Source organism: Pinus tabuliformis, chromosome 9 (assembly GCF_031772625.1).
Source record: "Pinus tabuliformis cultivar Carrire ecotype Pingquan chromosome 9, CPIR1, whole genome shotgun sequence".
Classification (NCBI taxonomy): domain Eukaryota; kingdom Viridiplantae; phylum Streptophyta; class Pinopsida; order Pinales; family Pinaceae; genus Pinus; species Pinus tabuliformis.
This window is the reverse complement of record NC_142307.1, coordinates 32,031,667-32,054,469: the sequence shown is the minus strand read 5'-3', so window position 1 is coordinate 32,054,469 and position 22,803 is coordinate 32,031,667. Positions and strand designations below refer to the sequence as shown.

At 39.9% G+C, this 22,803-nt stretch overlaps 1 protein-coding gene and 1 pseudogene across 1 annotated transcript; both read right to left on the bottom strand.

Annotated features, from left to right (window-relative positions):
* Positions 1–10,738, bottom strand: part of LOC149146959 (putative serine/threonine-protein kinase PBL8 pseudogene) — a 142,789-nt pseudogene extending 132,051 nt beyond the window's left edge.
* Positions 10,739–16,753: 6,015 nt separating this feature from the next.
* LOC149146958 (UDP-glucuronic acid decarboxylase 1-like) lies at positions 16,754–17,131 on the bottom strand. Its single transcript, XM_089441677.1, has one exon. The coding sequence runs from the start codon at positions 17,129–17,131 to the stop codon at positions 16,754–16,756; it is 378 nt and encodes a 125-aa protein (XP_089297803.1).
* Positions 17,132–22,803: the final 5,672 nt, after the last annotated feature.

Here is a 22,803-nt window from a genome sequence, read left to right as displayed (position 1 = left end):
TTTGAAAGACAATGGATTGCATTCCTCACCTGTTTAACAATAATTTCAGAATCGCCGAATACTTTTAGATATTGCACTTTAAGGCCGATTTCTTTATATAGTCCTTGGACTAAGGTTTCATATTCAGTTGTATTGTTAGTGCATTCAAATTCTAGTCTACAGGACAGCATTGTCTTTTCTCCTTGTGGACTAATCAAAATACATCCTGCTCCTGAGCCCTCACTAGATTTGGACCCATCGAAATATAAAGACCAAAATAAAGAAGTATTAACAATTGTATTTACAGACTTCTCAGTATCATTGAAACATCTTGATCGATCTGTTTGTGAAAAATTTTCAATCTAAGATGTAGAATGGTTTACTGAGAATGGAGAGGGTTGGGCAACGAAGTTGCCAAAGAATGACTCTGATGAATAATTCCCCAAAATGTTGTTGTTGAACGCTACCGGCTGGTTTTCTTGTTCGAATTCTGTAACTGTATGGGTCATATGTTTTTCCCGATCGATCCTTATTTGATTTGGATTACCCTTGTAGGGAAGCCACATATGTGACCAATCAATGGAAATATACCCATGCAATTTCTCATACCAATCCCTACTCAAAATTAAACCGTAAAATTTAGGTATATCGGCTATTAGAATATCAATTCTCTGTACTATTCTGGGATCAGCAGATAACCTAATAGTTACGGAATTAATTTCTCCTAAAACCTGTACTTTGGTCCTGTCCAGCTGTACAATATGAATAGCAGATTTCTGGGGTTCAATGTTCAGTTTAGAACAAACTGAAGCTGGCATTATGTTAGATGATGCCCTTGATTCAATTAAACAGTTGTGCAGGTTTCTGTTGTAAATCTCATAGGTCAATAGGAAAGGTGGGGTATGAGAATTTGATCTATCGCCAACCAAAACTGAATCGGTAGCTTCAACCATACCGGGAGGGGGTTGGCCTGAATCATTAGCAGCTTTTGCACTGGGAAGAGGTGTAGAAGGAACAACATTCAGTTCTTTGAGGAGCAATTTCTGTTGATGTTTTAATTTACTAAGTTCAAACATAGTAATGTTTGCCTTAGTTTTCTTCATGTCATCAACAATGTTGTATTCCATTGAATCTGATACCACTAATGTTTTGGATATTGAAGGAATATTAGAAGTTGAAGGCTAGTTTTGGGGAACTGCTGCAGGTGATTTCTTTGCAGGTATTTTTTCTTTGGTTGTAGCAGCACCTGCACTCCTTTTCTTTGACGTTGCCTGAACAGGTTCGGAAGCACTTTTACTCCTAGTAGTGACCGGGAACGCTTCCTCTTCATTATCGGAATCGGAGTTGGGGAGTATAAAATCCCACATTCCATGACATTCTACTTCTTCTTCTTCATCGCTAGTTGGTGAAATCGTTTCCTCTTCCTCTTCTTCTTGCTCTGAATCAGCATTAGATATGACATTTGGTGGCTTTGATTCATTTTTCTTATAAGTCCTAAAGGGTCTTTTGGTTGAGGTCTCGGCTACCTGTTTCTTTATTTCAACCATTTCATTTGATAAAGTTTTTAGGAATTTTTGCAAACCCTCCATGTCATAGGGGTCTTTTGAGATTTTCTTTCTTGAGTCATCTTTAAAAGAGGCTTTTTTGGCTTTTCTGTCTTCCAGGGCAGCTTTCTTTTCTAGAGCATTGATACGTTTCTCCACAGCAAGCGCTTCTTTCATGTTTTCGGCTAAGGTAGGTTTCCCAGCTCTATCTACAAAAATGGCTATATTGGCAGGCAGGGCTGTTATATACCATTCGCTTCGAATTTGTTCACTTGGTTTGGAGGCTGTCGGGATTTTATTCAGGAGTTTATTAAATTGAGCATTAAATTCCTTAATTGGTTCCCTATGCTCTATCCTAAGATTGGAGAGGTCATTTATTAGGGTAGCCAGAGACCTATCATCTCCATATTTGGTAAGAAACTGTTCTTGGCAAGTGTTCCAACTGGTAATGGAACCAGTTGGTAGAGAAAAATACCAGGATCCTGCTGATCCCTGCAAGGTGTAAGGAAAAAGTCTAACAACAACATCTTGTTCTGTTACTCCTTTCAAGTTGACTGCCAACATGAAATTGTTAATGTGTTCCTCAGCCTGGGTCCCATCATCTGGATTAAACTTGGGTAGCCATTTTTCAGGAGCATCTGGTAATGGATGCAATGGTGCAGGCATATTGATTGCACCAGGTCTGGTCCATGGATCTGCCATTATAATAACAGTAGTATTTGGTACTACTGTTGGGACTCCAGATGTCTGGGAAGGAAATAATGTTGAGGAGTGAGCAGGTTGGGATGTTGAAGCTCCTAATCCCTGGTGAACAACAATATGTAATGGGGAAGTGGATGGTTGACTTTGCAGAGGGGAAGATGCAATGGAGGATGTGGATGAAAGCTCTTCACTGTCAGATCCTCCATTATATTTCTTCGCCTTTTTCCTTTTGGGTAAAGGGAACTCAGTGGGTTCAATTCCGAGCTTTTCGCTCTGAAGTCTGGTGAGAGGGTGAGGTAAATTGAACTGCGAAGTCACACTGCTTTGTGATACCTCAGATTTCTGTGGTGAAATCGAGAAGCTCTGAAGTTTGTGGATAAGAGACTGGAATTTAGGTTATTCAAGACGTAATTGTTCTGGAGTATGATGGGTTTGAGCAGTGGTAGTTGATTCCTTTTCTTCTTGTTTGGATACTGGAGAACCAGCATGCGAATGAGAATCTTGAGGGGATTTGGAGGGAGAATTACTCTTAGAATGGCTTATAGATTTTGGTTTATGTGCCATTCACAGTCAGGCCCTCCTTCTAGCGCCAAAAATGTTGATGCCTTGAAAATCGCTGCAACAACATCGGGGATAACCACCCGGTCCGGACCTTAGTACAGCTCCTTTTCCGTTTGGAATAGTGGCTCCGACTGGGGATAATGGGACCAGTTTCCCAAAAGTAGATAAACGGGATGAGTGAATGATTTATAAACTAAGCTAGCGATGAGCGAATAACTAAAACTATTAACAAGAATACAAGAACTATGACCTATCCCGGGAACTTATTGAACTTTAAAGTGCAGCGCTTGATGATCTGTGTCTATAAACAGGCATATAGATGACTCCATTTAACAGACATGGACATCATTTCATTCATGATTACTATGCTTAAATAGTTAAGCAAAGTGATTAAAGCGATATTACCACACTTATCATTTATATCATTGACATATACATGATTAAAATAAAGGCACATCATAAAACATCCAATAGTGGAAGGAATATAGATCTGTTGTTACAGCGCATGCATATAATCAATAATAGCAAAGATAATCACATAACAATTCATATGAAAGGAATGAATTCAGACATAGATAGAAATACCATATGAGCTGCTTGACACTCCCAATATCAATCGCTACTTGTAATTATTCCTTCAACGCAGAAACATTTTCAACAAAGACAATAGTGCACAATTGCATAAAAAGCTTCCTTGTCGAATTAAGAACAACTGGTCCAGTTTCATAAAAGAATATTGACTGAAGCACAGTAGTGCAAACTTCAGTCTTTAAGTCTGGTACAAAACTTTATGACCCATTCCAAAACAATGAAAGGGTCTATAAATACTTAACTAATCTATCTATCTATAAAACAGAAATCCTATTTAATTGGTATCAATCGATCTTGATCTGATTTTCTTCAGCGATCTGGTAGTCGGCGGCATGATTCATCAAGTAGGCTGCTTGCCTTTATATCTGAGCTGACTTATCACAAGCATTGGCTCTACTTTAGGTGGTTTGTTGAGGCGCGAGCTGAGCTAGGCGGCATAGGTGGCATCCTCAATATCGGGAATAATATACCCGATTGCATCTGTTAGGCACTTAAGGGCAGCTCTCTGTGTATGTGGCTTGACCAGGAAGAACCAATACGTGTCCCAGGTTAAACTGTTAATCCCAGCGATTAATCTCCCCTTCTCTTCTAAATCTGGATAACATGATTGCTCCAATGTTTTCATAGTTGTCAACTTTCCTGGTGTACATTGGGAAATCATATTTGATAAGTAGAGAGTGTTATTAACTAGTTCAACTAAATTGCTAGAAGTTGATTTACATCTTGAAGCCGCCCTCTCTGCTTTCATTAACTGGGACTGCCATTCTGTGAAGAGTATATCTTTATGTGGTTCCAGGATCCTGGGCAAATTTGCCGCTTGTCCTTGATCAGAATCCTGCCAATCAAGAAATGCAGCTATGGTTTCTTCGGCTTGATCCAATTCAGTTCTGGCCTTCTCTACTTGCTTATTTATGGATGCCGTTAATTCACACAGTGGCTCTGCCTGGGCGATTTGTTGACACAGAAGCTTAATTTGGGATATTAATGCAGTGTTTATTTGCAATGCTTCTGCTCTAAATTCAGCCACTTGTGGAACACCCTTTATTTCTTCGAGTTGTGATGACAATTGAGCAATTTGCTCATCTTTTGTTTTCATCATTTGCTCATTTGCTGCCTTTAATTGTGCCAATGCCTCTGATAATTCCTTCTGTTTCTGGATCGCGCTTTGGTCGATCCTTTTCTTTTCTGCTTGCAATTGTTGAGTTAGTTGACCATTTAATTGTTGTTGCATCAACAATTGCTGCTCTGCCTACTCTGCCTTCTGCTTTGTCTCAGCTAACTCTGCCTGTAATGAGAAAATCTCTTGATCCTTGGTTTTTAGTAGAAGACTTACCTCCGATGCCTTATCAATTGTCGCTGCCGAATAGGCTCCCGCATACTGCGACAGTTTTGTCAGGTCATCGGAGGGGTCAAATTCCTCCTTCCAAACCACATTGCCCGTAACAGTTTGCTCTGGGAAAAGGGAAGGTTGATCAGTCCTATCCCAAGTTGTTTTTAAGGGGGGATATTAGGATATTAGACCTTAGGAGTTGCTTAAGACCACCTTGGTCTTAACTATAGTCATGTGTGCTTTGGTTATCCAATGGTCACCATTCTATCTCATGCATAGATGCTCCAATGGTGCTCATGTTCGAGGTATTTATGACAACTGATCTATGTCTTATCACATAATTGGTCCATGATCTCTATTTAAAGATCATGGATGGTCACTTGTCTTGCATGATGAAGAGTAAAGTATAGTACTGGATATAGCCATTTATTTCTTGAGCAGTAGTACAACTTTTCTATTGCTTCAAGGATGTCTCATTTTTAGGGTTTTACCATGTAAATCTCAGTGTCTTAGTTTATGTTCAGCATGAGTTATTCCTAAGTGGTATCCATCCTTGTGAGTAACCCACTGGTGATTTCCCAATATGGTATCAAAGTGCTTGTGAGGTTCACTCCTCGATCAAAGATCAAGCTAGTTATGTTGGGTATTTGAAGAGCTTCAGATCCCTCCTTTTGGTTTTGATGTCAGACTTGTGGAGCTCACATTATTATGTCTTGAAGAACTAGGGTGGTTGTTCTATTTCAACAAAACCTGTGTATTTTTGGGAGAGCTGACTACTCCATGTATTGCAGTCAAATTTCAATGCTTGGTATTTTGCTTATGTTGGGGCCCTCACTTGCATTTTAGGTTCTTGGGAGTCATGCCACTTCATATGGGCACAACCCTAGATTTGTAGATAGTTGCAAGTGGACCCAAGGTTTGCCTAAGGGTTGGGTCCACCTTAGTTGCACAAGCTAGTATCTATAAATGTAAGGCTTTGGCCTAGTTTTGGAATATAATCTAGATAAACAGATGCAAAACAGAGTATATTTCTGTGTGTCCATATTTCATTTCATGAGCAATGATACAACTTTTATGTTGCTTCGTGGGTGTTTCTCTCTTTGAGCGTTTTACCACATAAATTTGGTGTCTCAATTTTTGTCAATATGATTTATTCCTCTGTGGCATTCATCTTGTGAATAGCCCACCTGTGATTTCCGATTATGGTATCAGAGTGCTCATGTGGTTAACTCCTTTTTTATTCAAAGATTGAGGTAGTTATGCTGAGTATTTGAAGAGTTGCAGATCCTTTGTTCTGGTTTTGAGCTCAAAATTATGGAACTCTCCTTATTAGCTCTTGAAGATCTGGAGCAAAGTTACGGGGGAGCGGCTCCCTTCAGGAGTGACCTTGGGAGTGCGCTCCTGAAATCGCTTCCGTAGGGAGCGAATTTCCGGAGTGACCCAGGGAGCGAAATTTTCGCTCCCTAGCCTTTTTTGCAATTTTTTTTTTCAATAACATTTCAAATGCAATTTTTTTCAAAGAAACAAATATTTTTTGAGTGGGGCAGCCTAATGATCAAACCTATGGCTCTAGTATTGATATGTGATTCATGTTAATGTTAAATTCTTAAAGTAAGTGAATTATTTAAATTTTTAACATTACCATGAAATGACTCAGGATGTTTGAGAGTGGTTCGAACCTCATTGGATTTCATATGGAGAAAGTAGAAGTTCATATCTCATTCAAAATCCAGCAGACTTATCAGTTTTTCAGGATTGGGGGGATTGCAATGTTTCCATTGGATTTTGTCATGTATTAGGGTATGGAACTTGTATTTAATTAAGAGCACCAATCCCTCTGTGTACCTTGATGTTAGTGAAATTGGTTGTCGAACTCCACTATCATGACCCTACTAAAAATGTACCCATCACTCAAACAAAATCTTGACTTGACATGCTACGGTTTTTCTATATTATGTTAATGCTTAGAGGGTGATATTAATGACAAAGATCCCTATACAAATTTAGAGGTAATGACAAAGATATCTCTGCATATTAATGCTTAGAGAGTGATACTAATGACAAAGATCTTGATTTTCCAACAAGACTATAAAATTAGACATTTCTCATGGCAGCAAGAGGCCCAAGCATTAGCAATAGATAATAGATTTACTTGTCTTTTCTAGTTTCTAGTGCTTTTTATAACTGTTGACTCTTTCATATTTATTATGATATTTTTTCTTAACAATATATGAAAATTTAAGTTTGAAGTTTGAAGTTGGCAATTATAACTCATTGGTAATGAATTATGAATAGAATGCTTCGTGAAAGTTGAAAGTTGTTTCATTTCATTTCATTTTATAACATTTTATTTCATGTTAGATATTCTTTGTTGTAATGGTTACACTTAGCTTACAAGTACAACTTTGGTCATCAATGATGATAAATGTTATATATTGAATTTTGAAAGCTTGAAACTTCAAGATTGATGAAGCATGAGACTCAATATGTTGTATGTTACTTGTTGAAATTTCTAAGTCTAACACGTTAGAAATTCTTCCTGCATTATCTGGTTTATTTCTCCTACTTGTTTATTACTCAACAAGTTATTTAACCATATAAATACTGAAAATAAACACTAATGCGGTCTCAACCATCTACAAATCAACAACTGAAAATAATAGACAAATACACAAGAGACACTGTTATTTTTGGACAATCGTCCCTGGAAAAACCCAACTTGGGCAAACTAGTGCAGTAGTTCTAAGGGTTTTATTATTACGCAGCTTTTCTTGAGTAGACTGGGTGCCAAACTGGCTCACCTGACAAAGATAAAAAATCTGGAAATAATCCTCTCTTCAGAAGCAGATATCCTGAAAGTCTGCCCCACGAAACCCTCTCCAACACAATCTGAAGCACTGCGTTAGCCCTCCTGGCCTCTGCATCAGCCTAAAACCCTCTACGTCAGCCCTCTGAGGCTCTGTGCAGCCTCTTTGTCTCTTTGCGTCACTCCTGAAGCCTCTGCGTGGATGACGCAGGCCCTTTTGGCCTCTGCATAGTCACTACTAGCCTTTGTGTGGCTTCCTCTAGCTCTGCGTCTACCTCTCTACTTGTGCGCTATTCTAGGGACACTATCTCTTTCTCTCTGCCTCGTACTCACTACCCCTCGCTGCAACTCTAATCACTAGTTCAATTTCTCTTAGCAAACCCTACTGTAGAAAATCAAACTGACTGATCAATCTAGTGTTTTTCCAACTGACCCTCAAGCCTCTTATATTTTTTCTGTTGAGTCTTCAACAGCCAAGATACATCTCTAATCAACGGCTAAAATTAAATTTGGCTTGATCCATGTCATTTAGAACCTTCTATCCCAGTTTTATATTAATACCCATTAATATTTTTATTTTCCTTAGTTTAGACTTAGGAACCCATTAAAAATATTAATTGTTTTAATATCTCCTTCACAGGGAAAAATTTCCCCAAACCATTTCTGGGTCTTGGAGATCTCATGTGCTTTAGCCTCTCCACCAATATTCATGGCTAGAGCACATTTGATGCTACCCCAAATCAACACTCCCTCTTAGCGAGGAATGTGCTCTACTAATACTCCACCACTGAGCATCACGCTGATTATCCAGCATCGGTACCTGTGTTGATGCTTGGCCTCCCTACCCAACATCCTCTGCATTGCTGCATCCTGTACTACTACCCATGGCCCTACCACTGCCACTGCTACATCTGTACAATAGCTCCCTTTGCATCGGCGCTGTTGCTGGCCTTTCTCCCAACATTGCATCTGCACTGCAGTTCTCTCTCATCATGTTGCATTGTGCTGCCCATAGTACTACCACTGCTATTGTTGCACTACAACTCAGTTACAGAGAAGTAAGTAACTGATCCACCTAACTACTGACATCCTTTTCAGGCCGAAAACCCTCCTGATGCTGAAACTCTCTCTGCCACTATACTGTGTTCCCTCTGCTGCCTCTGCACTGCTGCAACAACTTTGTGCTTCTCGCAGAGCTGCAAACCTCGCTATGCCATCCTGCACTGCTGCAACCTCCTTTGTGCCTCTCGCACTGCTGCAACCCTCTCTGCGCTACCTGGGACTACTGCACTCTAGCACTCTCAGTTGCTTCATCCGCATCCGCTTCTACCGACATCCACCATCCTGCTACTGTCACTTTGGGCTCCTATAGTCATATATGATCCAAGAGTTTGGGTACCTCAAGGATCCTGCCCCTCATCACCTGTAGTCCTCCTGACTACAGCGCGATGTCGCCCCACCTCTTCCTTAGAGCTACATGAGCACTCATGGCACAATCGTCATCATCCTCTACCTCCTTATCTGCCTTCGTTGGTGTTGCCTTGGAGTCAGACACCTCTCCCTTATTCTTCTTCCTCGAACACTAGTTTGCATAATGGCCCAACTCCCCACAGTTGAAGCACTTTATCTTGGAGATGTCCTTTTTCTTCCTCTTCCCCTGCTCCGGCGCAGATGCCAGGGCTGCATCCTCTTCCTCCTCTTTCTTGACCCAGGCTCCTTTGCTACTACTTCCCATCTTGGTCAACCATCTGATCTCTTCTTGGAGAAAAGCTACCCACAATTCTTCCCAATCTAGAAGATTCGCTCTGCCCAAAATGCTCTGGAAAAATGTCTCCCACTCCTCAGAGACTGGGTTTAGGGCGGTCCTCACCATCAACTCCTGATCCGGCGTGGCCCATATGGAAGTCAGTTGGTCTCGGATCTCCTGCAACCTGCTGAGGAAGTGATCTACTTGCTCCCCCTTATGCATCTAGTACGACCGGAACTAATTCTCCAGTAGCATCTTCCTTTGCACGGAAGTGCCTTGATACAATGTCTTCAAGGTATCCCACATTTCCTTTGCCATCTCCTTCTCGGTAATATGCTGGACCACATGATCCTTGACCCCATCAAGGATTATGCATTTCACCTTGGCCATCACATCCTCATACTTTTCGTTATCAGCTGGGTCGAATGGGATAGCCACAGTTCTCAAGGTGAAGGCCTTGATGCGATGTCTATCTAGAACAGATAGGATCCTGGCCTTCCAGATGACAAAGTTGGACGCCCCGTCTAGCCTATCCTAATCCATCAGTTCATTCATGGCCATCTCTCTGCTCTTCCTTTTGACTCCTCTGAGTCTCTACTTCCCTCCTGGAAGTTCTTTCTTCGACTCCCTTCGAGTCTCTACTTCCCTCCTGGAAGTTCTCTGTTAGACTCCCTCTGAGTCTCGATTTCCCTCCTGGAAATCCGCCTACCAATCGTCGAGTCGCACCTCTCCGATCTCCTATGCTCCTGCAATACTGATATGGATTTCTTGGCTAGAAATCCACCTAGGTAGCCACTCCCTCTAACTTGGTTCTGTCTCGTTAGGTACTATTCTGCCTCAACAACAACAACACCCCACCAGCTTCACTCTTCACAATCTGTCCACAACTTCCTATGCCCCAGCAACTGAAGAACTGAGCCTCTAGACTCTGCGCAATCCCGGGAAGGCTGATTTGCTCCCTTGGCCAACTGCATCAGCCCTCCTGGTCTCTGCATGGCTCTTTGTGAGCCTCTTCTGCCTTCTTTTGCCTCTGGAGCTACATGACCATATTTCCCCATGAACCGTGTCGAAACATGAGTTTCATCTCCCTACGGTCCATCCTTTGCAAGTCCAAAATCAGATAGCTTAGCTATATAATCCTAATCCAATAAAATGTTGGATGTTCTGAAATCTCTATAGATAACTTGTTTCTCTGCTCCATGAAGAAAAGCAAGTCCTTTGGCATCCCCAAGTGTAAACATCATCCTTGTAGACCAAGGAAAAGGAATAGATGCCTTCCAAAATAGATGATTCTCGAGACTACCAAGAAACATGAACTCGTAAACCAACAATATATGGTCGTCCATGCAACAGTAACCTATCAGTTTAACCAAATGGGGATGACTCAGCTGTCCCAGAAAAATAAATTCTGTCAGCCATTCCCTGTGGCCTTGAAACCATTTTTGTTGACAACCTTCGCTGCAATAGGTCGAGGGCATGGAAAATTTTAGGGGCTAATGTTCGCCCAGTGGGCTAATTTTCCATGATTTTTCCACAAAAAAGATTCGCCAATTTCCAATTTTATAAAAGACGATTCGCCCAAATTTTAGAATATAAAATTATTTTACCTTAAAAATCGCCAACATTATAGAGAGACTATATATAAAATAATTATAAATTTGATTAATTTTACAAATATATCAATAAACATTTATAATTTGCATATTAGGGATTAGTGAGATTCGCCAATGTTTTAAACTTCAAGAAAATTTTCCATCCTTAAAATTTTCCTTGGTCGAGGGTTGAGTCCTGCTCCGACATTCTCATCTACATAACCTTTATATATAGTTCCAAAGCCTCCTTCCACCAAAATATATTCAAAACGGAAAATTTTGGTGATGACCTCCAGTTGAAACAATGTGAAAACCAGCACGTTGGATCCAAAGTCCTGTCTCAGGTCTTCTACAGCCCTGGGAGTTGATGGATTGCTCAGATCTGTTGAAGACAAGGATAGTCTCTTAACCAAGGTGGGATTATGCCTATTGCAGGAGATGTGTCTTGTTTTTCTTTCTTGCGTTGATGTTCTTGTTGTGCTAATAGTACAGGCTATGTCTGGAACGTGCTTGGTTTGGCTATGGGAACAATACTGGTGACATCAAACTCCTCTCGTGTACCACAGTTTCCCATGATCAATTTCAACCCAAATGCATCCTCCCCTGTTCATACCTCCAAGCTCCACTGTTGCACCAACCACACAATAGCACACTATTGCAGTCACTGCAAAAGTGGGTCTAGCATATAAGGAAACGAGCTCTCAAAATCTGTGTTTACACTTGTAGATGAACGGTAATGCAGTTACATGCTCACAACAGAGTTCCATGATTTTCTCTTGGAAAAGCTTACAACACCACCCAATAAGCTCCTTCTCTAAGCGAATTTAGGTAGGCATATAGACACAAGCTGATGAATGACAGTAAGTAAGGATGACAGCAAATACTAAATGAACATCTAAATGAGACTAGCAGCTATAAAATTTTCACCAACAATATCCCTGTCAACGATGTACAATGTCATCTGCATAGGATATCTCTTTGAATCAAAGCAGAGAAACAAGCTCGCCATATGTTGAGATGAGGATTAGCAGCACGACAAAATACCTCAAATGCTATGTTCTCTTCTTTTCTATCACAGTCTAGTCACAAAACTAGACATTGATATTTCCTATCTTCCTCTGGATATTTCAATACCTGAACTGCTGCACGGGAGGGTCTTTGAGCCAATCACTCATTTGGTCATATCTTTTGATCTGGGAGCTGGTGTTTGGAGTGTAATATACTGTTGGAAAGCTCTTTCCAAGCTGCTCCTAATGAATAGACTTATGACATGTTTTGTGATGATTATCATGTGAAAAACATCTAACCAAACCAAACATAGTAAGAGCTCATGTTGATCCCTGGTGACAGGCTACCAAGATCGACTCTAACATTGGCTCCATTGGGGATGGGAACTCCTTGGAGGTGTCAAGAACACTATAGACCAAGTGCCTCATCCATTGGGCAATACGTCAACCAGTTGCAAACTCAAAACAACTCATACCAATCCAAACATACACATACTGCAAACTGTACATAACAAATACTGGAGACTGAAATGTTGCCTTTGGAAGCTTATTTATGCACATTCCTACCCTACTTTGCAACCAAATCAATAGATCAAGTGATATTGTAATGCTAGAGTAACTAGTCAAGTAACTATGACAAAGATGCATTTGTTTGATAGTGTTTGAACCAGAACATAGTTGGAAATCCTACCAGCAACATATACCCATAGTACCTCTGGCTCTGTAATAGGCAACATGGTTTTTCTTTCAACTTAAAAATATATTCCATATATGTAGCTATAGGATCATAGAAACCAGATTCTATCTGCTGCCCCAGCTCATTAACATATGCTATTCGCTGGTGATTGTCACATCCTCGCTATAAATCATAACATCCTTCCATCCAACCATCTAAAGGTAGCCTTATCTTTTCTTCTTTAGGAGGAGGGAGAATTTCCAAGAATTGTTTAGGGTCTTGGAATTCATGTGATTTAATTTGGACATCCAATAGTTCAATTTCATTTTCTAATCTTTCAACGACTAAGCCAAGAAAACAATATTTATTCTCAGGTGTGAGTCAACTAGATTTCAAGCTAAGAAGAAATGATGTTTAAAAAATCTGATCAATTTGAAATTTTGCTATCTCATCCCTTAAAATAAATAAAATTTCACTAGATAATGGATTTGCCACATACCCTGTCATCGGTGATTACCATCAACATTCTGAAAATTGGATTCTTTTGCAGTGAAGTTGAAGCTCGGGATCTTGAACATTGGAGTCATTAGGTAGATGATTTCAGCCTTCATATGTGTCTGACTGTTGTCCACCATCAGCGATCAGATCTGCAACTTGAATGATCTTTCCTGGAGAAGATCTGTCACCTCTTCCCCAGTATGGTCGCCACTATGTTAGTGCCTGGATCTACTCCTTTAAGTGTGGAACCATATTCCACAAAATCTGCCCTTTTACTGTTGTTTCAATCTTTGACTACTGATATTAAGCCTTGAAATTCTCAACAATCGCTGAATTTGTGCAACTGGATCAATAGAATGTGAAGCAAGTTTGCATCCTTCTGTGTCAGAATGTTTTTACTGCCCATCTTTTCAGAAAACCATTACGCTCCTGCTTTTTCAATAGCATCTGAAACTTATCAAGCCTATGTTTAGAAGAATCTCTATCAAAGAAGTGACCACATGTCTGAAGACAAGTTATCACCATCCAAATGTGAAAACAGTCCTCTGGTGGATCTAGTGTGTCAAGCTCTATAGTATCATGTCCAAAGAAAAGAACCAAATAAAGAGTATCAAAAAATCACAGATGAAGCAACAAGTCGATAATTGTATAGCTCTCTTAGAAGGCGCATGTGTGCTATACATTTTTGCTGCATTCCATAGTCATTTAGCTTGAGACCTAGCCTGATTTCTCCAAAACCTCATTAACAACAACAACAACAATGATTCTTGGTGACGACTTAAGCTTGCCATAAGAGATGCAATAAGGTGTACTTTCACTATACTTTCCCTTGTGAACCTTCATAAAACACTTCAAGACATATGGTTCGTATTCACTCCAAGGTAGTTTGCGAAGTTGAAGGAGAACATGCTCTATAGTCCGAAAAAGAAGTTTTTGCACATACTGATGCAAAGGAGGCCGAACTTTAGAAACCCTGGCAGATTTTTCAGGAGGCTTACAAAGATAATAAGCATTCTCAACGAATGTACTGTGTGGAGCATCAAGCTTTTTCACATTTTTCAATCGCATCATTATTTCTAACAATGTTTTCCATGCGTATGGTTGTTTCAGGTGAACGATACAAGAAACGCCCACAGGTTTTGAGCAAATTGCATGCAACATCAATATTGTGATGAGTGAAGTCATCCAAGCAGGACTTCATTTCAAAGATAATGACTAGCTGGACCACCAACATTATATGCTTCCCAAAATTTATTATACGGGCCATGGTTTTTTTTTGTTTTGTTTTTTTACACCTTTCCTCAAATTTCCAAATGCCAGCTGCCTTGTTTCATCCCGTCCTTCAATATGCACAGTGAGAAACGATGCAATAAATTCTGTAGTCTCAAATCTAGCCTGTTCAATTGGAATATTTGCATCAATGGCACCTCTTGATTTGTTAGGGACGATGTGGCTAAATTGTGCATGGTTCATTTTGGGAATGATAATAACAGTTTTGACAACATGTGTATTGAAATTCCCCATTTCAGGTTCTATTCTATATATTTCAGCTGCAAGTTTTGCTATGGCAGCCACTTTGAGTTGGCCATCAAACCCGTCAGCAAGGCTCAACACTAGTTTTGGATACTGAGACAAATTGTTAGAGTTAGTGCCAAAGAAAGAACCCATCTCAATGAAATCCTCTGCTCACTTCTTTTCAATACTTCTAGCACACCATGCACCAATACTGTGACCTACAATAATTTTTTTACTGATAGACAGTTCTCCAAGTATAAATCCTTGTTCTTTCACCCTTGTGATCATCCTTATGTTGTGCTTCAATAATTGATGAACTTAAGCTCCTTTCACCAGGATCAAGAATTGCTGCCCACAAATGGAAGGCATAAATCTTTTATACAAGTTTGAGATAAAAATCAGACTTGAATTAAAAAGAAGGAGTTACAGCTCACAGGTGAGTACTGCACCTGGAGACTGCACTCAAACAAAGAGACTCTCTCCGTTCACTCTACTTGCATCAAATGAGCAATTACATCATTAAGTACTTTACTAGATATCATGAAGTTGCAACCACACTCCTACACTCTAGGAACAAATCCTAAACTAAGGAGATACGTTACAACTTGTGTAACCATTTCTCCATTAATACAAAATAATATTAATTATTTTCAACTCCCCCCCTTAATGGAGAAAGGATTATCCTGAACTCCTAGCATCCCTCTAAACAATTCAAACTTTACACGCCCAAGAGGCTTAGTAAACATATCAGCCATGTTATCACAAGTTTTACAATATTCAACACATATCTCTTTTGACAGTAGTTTCTCTCGATGAAGCAGAGCTACCGTGCTCTGCTTTTTGTTGCTCCATGCTATGACCCTGGATCCAATGTTGAACAAAAAATGAATCAGTTTTCTCATAGCACGACCTGGGTGCCTGTTTTAAACCATAAAGTACCTTTTCAATTTACACACAAGATTATGGATTTAAGACCTCTGTGGTTTATCATTTTCAACTTAGTCACCGGAGAATCCACAGTAAGAACCATTTTCTGCCAACGTTTCGAATCCCAACCGGGATCCATCATCAGGACAACTTGAATGCTTGATAGAAGAAGAGCATACTATTAGGGTTTAAATAGAAATGAGGAGGGAAAAAGAGGGGAAATAGAAGATGTTCCTGCTCCTTTTTCACAAAACCTTCAGGCTGTACTAAATAAATTTCTTTCTTCAAGTCACCATTCAGAAATGCAGACTTAACATCTAGCTGGTGTAGCTACCATTTGTGTTTTGTTGCTAAGGATATTAGCATTGTAATGGTGTTTAATTTGGCTACAGGAGCAAAGGTGTCATCGAAGTCTCTTCCCTCTTTCTGTGAGTAACCCTTTGCTACCAATCTAGCTTTAAGTTTCTCTATACTCCCATCTGCATTTATTTTTGGTTTATACAACCATTTGAATCCTATGGGGGTTTTACCTTCAGGCAATTCAACCAAATCCCAAGTATGGTTTCTGTTTATTGATTCTATTTCCTCATACATTGCAACCCTCCATGCATCAGATTTACTTGCTTCCTCATAATTTGCAGGTTCTACAATGTTTAAAAACTTTGAAATTAATGCATAGTCTTTTAGTTTAGAAGATAATCGAGTATTCCTACTTGATCTCCTTGGTAGGGGACTTACCTCAAATCTGTCTATTTCAGCCTTTTCTGGGCTTGCATTATTGATTACATTTCCTGTTACTTCTTCTTCTTGTTTCCGCTCCTGCTCTTCATCTTCCTCACTGTTTTCTTCCATTAGCAATGGAATGTGCCAATCACTGTTAGAGTCATCCTTTCCTTCTTCAATCTGTTCTAGTTCTAACATTGTAAATTCCCCAGGATTCCCAAGATTGAAAGGACCAACATGTTCGCCTTCCATAAGTCGTATAAGGCCTTCAACCAGATCAGAAACGAACTGGTAGCTCCGTGTCTGTTCCCCATTTCCATAGACTGTCAAAGGCTCCTTGCACAAAGCCTGAGCAACAAAATTACTTGCAACCCGACCATCATCACGGCACATTTGCGGACCGTATGTATCGAAAATTCGAGCAATCCGAACCTCAACATTTTCTCCCATAGTCAGAGTTTCGGTTGTTCTCTTACCCTCATCATAGCAACTGCGGACTCTGATGGGATTAACATTGCCAAAATGATGCAAAACATTCTCCTTCCTTCCTGTGAATCAATTGTCGACAACAATAACACTGTCACCTCTTGTCATGAGCTTGTCAGCTCCACAAGTCACGACAACTCGCAGGGACTTTCTCTTCAAACCTAGGAGCACTTTAGCCCTCGAATTCACCATCGAACCCGAATGATACTGAGCACACCGAGAAACAAGTGTCTCATAAACAACCCGATGAGGTTTGTTGGGCACAAACCTTCCATTTTCATTAACATTAGAAGCCAAAAAACCACGCTGAAGGATAAAGAAAGTCGATGCGATGGCGATTCCTATCAAAATAAACAGCAGCCACTGCTCCCTGAGAAAATAATCTACTGGCCTGATAATAGACCATGTCTTTTCTGGCTTAAGAGAGTATTCATCACTGTTATTCATATTGGACTGATAAATTTATAATCCTCTGATGAATCAGTCTTCAATGAGCCACCACCGGGCAAGTTCGATCTGCTGCCACCAAACAGATCATGAACTCCAATGCGCCACCACCGGGCAAGTCCGATCTGCTGCCACCGAACAGATCAGGAACTCCAATGCACCACCACCGGGCAAGTTCGATCCATTACCACCGAACAGATCAGGAACTCCAATATGCCTCCACCGGGCAAGTCCGATCTGCTGCCACCAAACAGATCAGGAACTCCAATATGCCACCACCGGGCAAGTCCAATCTGCTACCACCAAACAGATCAGGAACTCCAATACTCCACCGCTAGGAAAGTCCGATCTGCTGCCACCGAGTAGATCAGGAACTTCAATGTGCCACCACCGGGCTACTCCGATCTGCTACCACCAAAAGGATCCAGAAATTCAAAGTGCCACCACTGGGCAAGGTCGATCTGCAAGAATTGCAGATTTTCCAAAGAGAAAGAGGTTGGCGCTCCGCGACAGCGAAATACTCGCGCCAGAAACAAAATCGATGCGTCTTACAAAATTAGTGCGCTTAATCCTTGATTTTCCATGTCAGTAGGACTTTCTGGTGTGCTGGCATGCTTATCCCCCTCAAAACCGCACCAAGTGGTGCATCTGTTCCTTAAAAAACCGCGCCATCTCTTCCTTTCGTTCAAAAATGGTGCGACTGTTCGCGAAGAAACTGCACCAACACTTTCTTGCGCTTATAGATGATCAGTTATCTGAGATATGTGCTCCAGGTGTTACTGCAGTCCACCTAATCCTACGAATGCTTCTGTACACTCCACCGCCACTACAGTTCTGTAATCAATGATGCATCCTAAAAAAAAACTAAGGCTATCCCTACTCTGCGCTCTGATACCAAGATAAAAATCAGACTTGAATTAAAAAGGAGTTACAACTCACAGGTGAGTACTGCACCTGGAGACTGCATTCAAACAAAGAGACTCTCTCCATTCACTCTACTTGCATCAAATGAGCAATTACATCATTAAGTACTTTACTAGATATCAGGAAGTTGCAACCACACTCCTACACTCTAGGAACAAATCCTAAACTAAGGAGATACGTTACAACTTGTGTAACCATTTCTCCATTAATACAAAATAATATTAATTATTTTCAACTGTTTGATTAGAGGAAAATATACTTGAGGTGATGTAAATTCTCCAAGAAAAAAAAAAGTAAGAGTACATCTATCCCATTATTCAAAGTATATGTTATCTCAAAATCAGACCCTGATAGGCTGCTGGTCAGGTTGACTCTAAGTAACTATTTCAAACCTACTTTAGGCTGAGGCCTAGCCTCCTCAACCTGAGAGGGCTCTCTCTTGATGGATTAATGATTTTGATTAAATATAAGATGGCTAACTCTTATAGAACACCTGTGAAAAATATGAATGCTGGAAACACATTAAACAACTATCCATTAGGCTTATGGAGTCAACAACACTTCAATATAACAGTGAACTTAACCTTACATGGAAGTCAGGGCATTCAGCATTTAGACATTCAGAACATCAACTCATATGGGACCACACAGTTTATAAATGTATACAGGAAATCAAAGCACATTCAGTGAATTCTTAGTGATTATACATCTATACCACTGTAAGAATTAAGAAAATGACAACATTCACATATTCTGAACATAAGAAATCCTTCATGAATCTTGAGAAGTAAAGTCAAAATTATATTACTGAAAATGAGTCTTACATAATCCAAATACAAACTTTGTTATAAAGTTTTCCAACCCTGATTACATTTCTGTTTCAGCTATATATAGAGCTCTTATTCTAACTGATCGAGATTCCTCCTCCAACATGAGGGGAATTCGAAAACTACTTCTAATGACACCTATTAACCCTTTAACTAACTAATAAATACAACAAAGTGTTGACTGGAGTTTTTTTTAGAGATCTAAATCAACTATGACTCTAACTCCATATTACATGCATGATGGCTTTAATTAAGATGATTCCTCGTTCTTTGACATCTGGTTCCCTTCTAGTTTAGTTGTGATGGTATTCAAGGCTCCATGGTTGTCTTCAATGACACATGTTTTCCAATGCCCTGAAAGATAGGAAACTACCCCTGTTTACTGGTCTTTAGTTTTCCCCAAAATATTCGAATGCAAATAAGCATGTCCTTTATCCTTTAATTACCCAAAATGGAGCAGACTGCCACGTCCTTGATGCGTTGTAAGCTTTTTCCCATGTACATGTGTGCAGGCAAAAGTTTCTTGTAAACTGTTTGATATATCCTGAACTGTGGTAAATGTGCTCACTTTACGGCAAAAATTTAAAGCTGGATTTTAATATATATTTTCTCCACCTGTCTTGACCTGGTTGACTGTTGATAGCTTCAGATGATGCCTTGTATGCCTTTTAGACGTTTCCCTTTCAAAATTCCCACTTATAATTCAAAACTGCTTGATTTACGTTGAAATCATCACTTTCAGCAGTTTCGTAGCGCGCTACGAAACCCTGAGTTATTTAAAACAACTTGTTTTTAACCTGAGACCTTTATTAGCCAAGTGCTTGATTTCCAAAAACTTCTTTAGACTTTCCAGACGTCGAATAGGAATTTATATTTCTTCAGAAAGATAAGATCAAGCAAACTTGTCAAAATTTTTGAAACAAAATCTTACTTGAAATGAAAACTCATTTAGAAGGTCCTTTAAGCTGGCTTAGCTGTGCCTTCAGATCTTCAATTTGTTTCTTCATAACCTTATTCCCAGCTCTCAGTTGCATATTGATCCTTCTGATGTACTTGGCTTCTTTGATTGCTGGTACCGTCCAGGTGTGAAATTGTGAATGGCCATCAACCACTGAATTCAACTGGGCTTCTACAGTTTCATTCCCTTTCCATAGAGCTTTATAATAGTTTGCGTGTATGACTGCATGTCTTCTAGCAGCTTTCTTCAATTTGGCGATCTCATGCTTAGCTGATTCTAATTGGCTCTTTATGGCTGCTATATTATTTTCTTTAGGCGTAATGACCGTTTTGCCTGCGTTTTTCTGTGTCTCTTCCCCTGTTTCCTCTGTTCTTGGCAGTACTTCCTGTACTTGCTGGAATCTCCTTGTCATAGGTCTTCTAGGTTTAAAAACGAACTCTTCAGCTGGCTCATCAAATTTAAGCCTTTTTGAGGCCTTGGATTTCTTGGTGCTTTCTTGTTCTGACTGTATTAACTCGATTTGAACTGGTAGAGACTGCTCAAATTCAATAGCATGTAATAAGTCATTTAAACTTGCCTTGGACACTGGACTTTCTTCGACTGCTATAGCTTTACCTTTTTCCTTATTCATCTGGCTTCTTGTTCTTATCCTTGAGACTACTTCAGATGTGCTTGTTTCAGGTACAGTCTTTTTACCATGAGCTTTTTCCTTAGTTGATTGCTGAGGTTGATCTTGGATGACGAGTGGCTTCACTTGTTTTCTTACTTGTGACTTTGGAACTCTTTTAGCTCTTACTTCTGTTTGGAGCTCAGCTATTATAGAATCTCTAGCAGGTTGAGGAGTGAGGCCAGTCTGGCTTTTGAAGCCAGCCATAAAAATAAATGAATTCCAATCTCTGTCTACCTTTTGGAGCCCATCTAAAACCAGTAGTTTGATCAAACCATGATGAAACAAAGAGGTTTCACAATCCTCTTTCCTCAGCTGTACCTTATCACACATCTTACTCAAACTGCTGAACATATAAAAAGGTAAGTCTATGGAGACCTTCCCGGTGAAATGCAAAAGGAGTTTAAAATGGTAAGAGTAAACCTTGTTATACCTTCCTTCACAAGTCAGATATTTCTGTATGCAGGTGAGTAAGTGAGCATAATATTCTTTGACATAATTCCTGGGCACTGCCTTACTTAAATCTTCATTTACAAATTCATCCTTCAAAAACTCCTTACAAGGATTCATGTCAAATTTGAAGTTTTTAAACCATTCCTCTTGTCCTCGTGGGATCTCTGTCACAGTAGATATCACTTCTGGCGAAACCTGCAATTCTAACATGGCTACTTTTGAATTCAAGCCTGTGAAGTTAAGTGCAATTCTTTGGTCACCTGTGCGTGTCCTCCTTGTAACTTTTTGCAAAACTTCCAGCACCCGGCCTTTTTAAATGCTTTCTTCACCTCTTCATTTCTCAGCGTTATATCCAGGCCTTCAGGCTCAGTCCTTAGACATTTGCCGGATCTGTGCTCCTTTTTCTCCATTGATTCTTCCAAATCCTCGCAAACAATAACTACCAGCTCCGGTTGGAATTGTGTTTCAGCTTCTATTTGAATTCAGCCTCGCTTGATTATCAGCCTCGCTTGAATTTTAAATTTTTCCGTTTAAAATCTTTCAAGATGTAATCTTGCAGATTTGTCATTCATGCAAGACTTACGGCCATCATTAAGATTTATGCACGGTTGTCTTTCTTGGGAATGATAATTCGTGCGTATCAATAGATCTAGTGGTGGTGATAGTGGCAATGAGTGGTAAAATGTGAAAAGAGAGGTACATGAGCTGACATGAGAAGACACGGCCTATGACTCACCTAACGGACTTGACATTTCGGGAAAGACTCGCTGCGAAATGTACGAATCCATGATTTCGCAGCGCTGTTAGTTTTAAATTTTAATGATGCGCTGCGAAACTGCCTAATCATGATTGCGCTGCGAAATTGCAAACAGGCACGGTGATTGACATAAGATAACAAGTGGCTATAAAACAATGGTAGATGGAGGGGAACCAATGGGAGCTGAGAATAACTTGACTCAAAAACTTTTCAAAACTCCAGATTCTAAGGGAAAAAATTAAAACAAAATTAAACTAGCACTGACCTTTGTCATCGGGCTAGGATAAAAAGTTACATGTATCAATTTTAGTTCTAAGTGATAACAGTGGCTCCACTTGGGATAGTGTGCTCCTGTAGTACACTAAGAACTCGTATGTCCAGTGCTTTGTCCAATTTATGAAAACATAGATGAAGTTGACAAGCATCCTTCTCTAGCTTTGTGAGCCTTCACCTCGGGCTTAAGCTTCCTGTTCAGCTTGTCATTTATTTGCAACAAAGAAAGACTAATAAAACGGTTATATACAATGTTGTGAGAAACTTGGCAGAGATTTAATCAATTGTAATGCTTTAGGAACCTGCCATTAACAGGTCCTCCAGCATATGGTGTTCCATCAATCTCTTGTAGAATGTAGGTGTTATTCCCAATATGGCCCTTTCCACAAATTTTCAAATTTACCATGTTTACCTTTCTCTTCAATTCTAGCTTCCCATTTCAAGACTTTATCATGAATCTGGAATGTAACTTCTTTGATCTTTTTGTCAAATGCTCTCTTGATCCTGTTCTGGTTTTGTTGATGACTGTCAAACACCTCATTTCTTTTCTCTTGCAAAGCTATTAGCTGATTAATCCTTCGTTGTATAGCATTTGGTTCCTCTTCTAGTCCTTGAATCAACTTCATTACTGGTACTCCAAGGGATGTTGGAAATATAGCCTCTGCCCCATATACTAGCTCATATGGTGATGTTCCAACGGACCTCTTTGTGCAAATCCGGTCAGCCCACAAAGCATATCTCAGTTTCAAATGCCAGGCTTTTTTATTTTCTTGCAGCAGCTTCTTAATGATTCTCACAAGGCTCTTGTTTGAT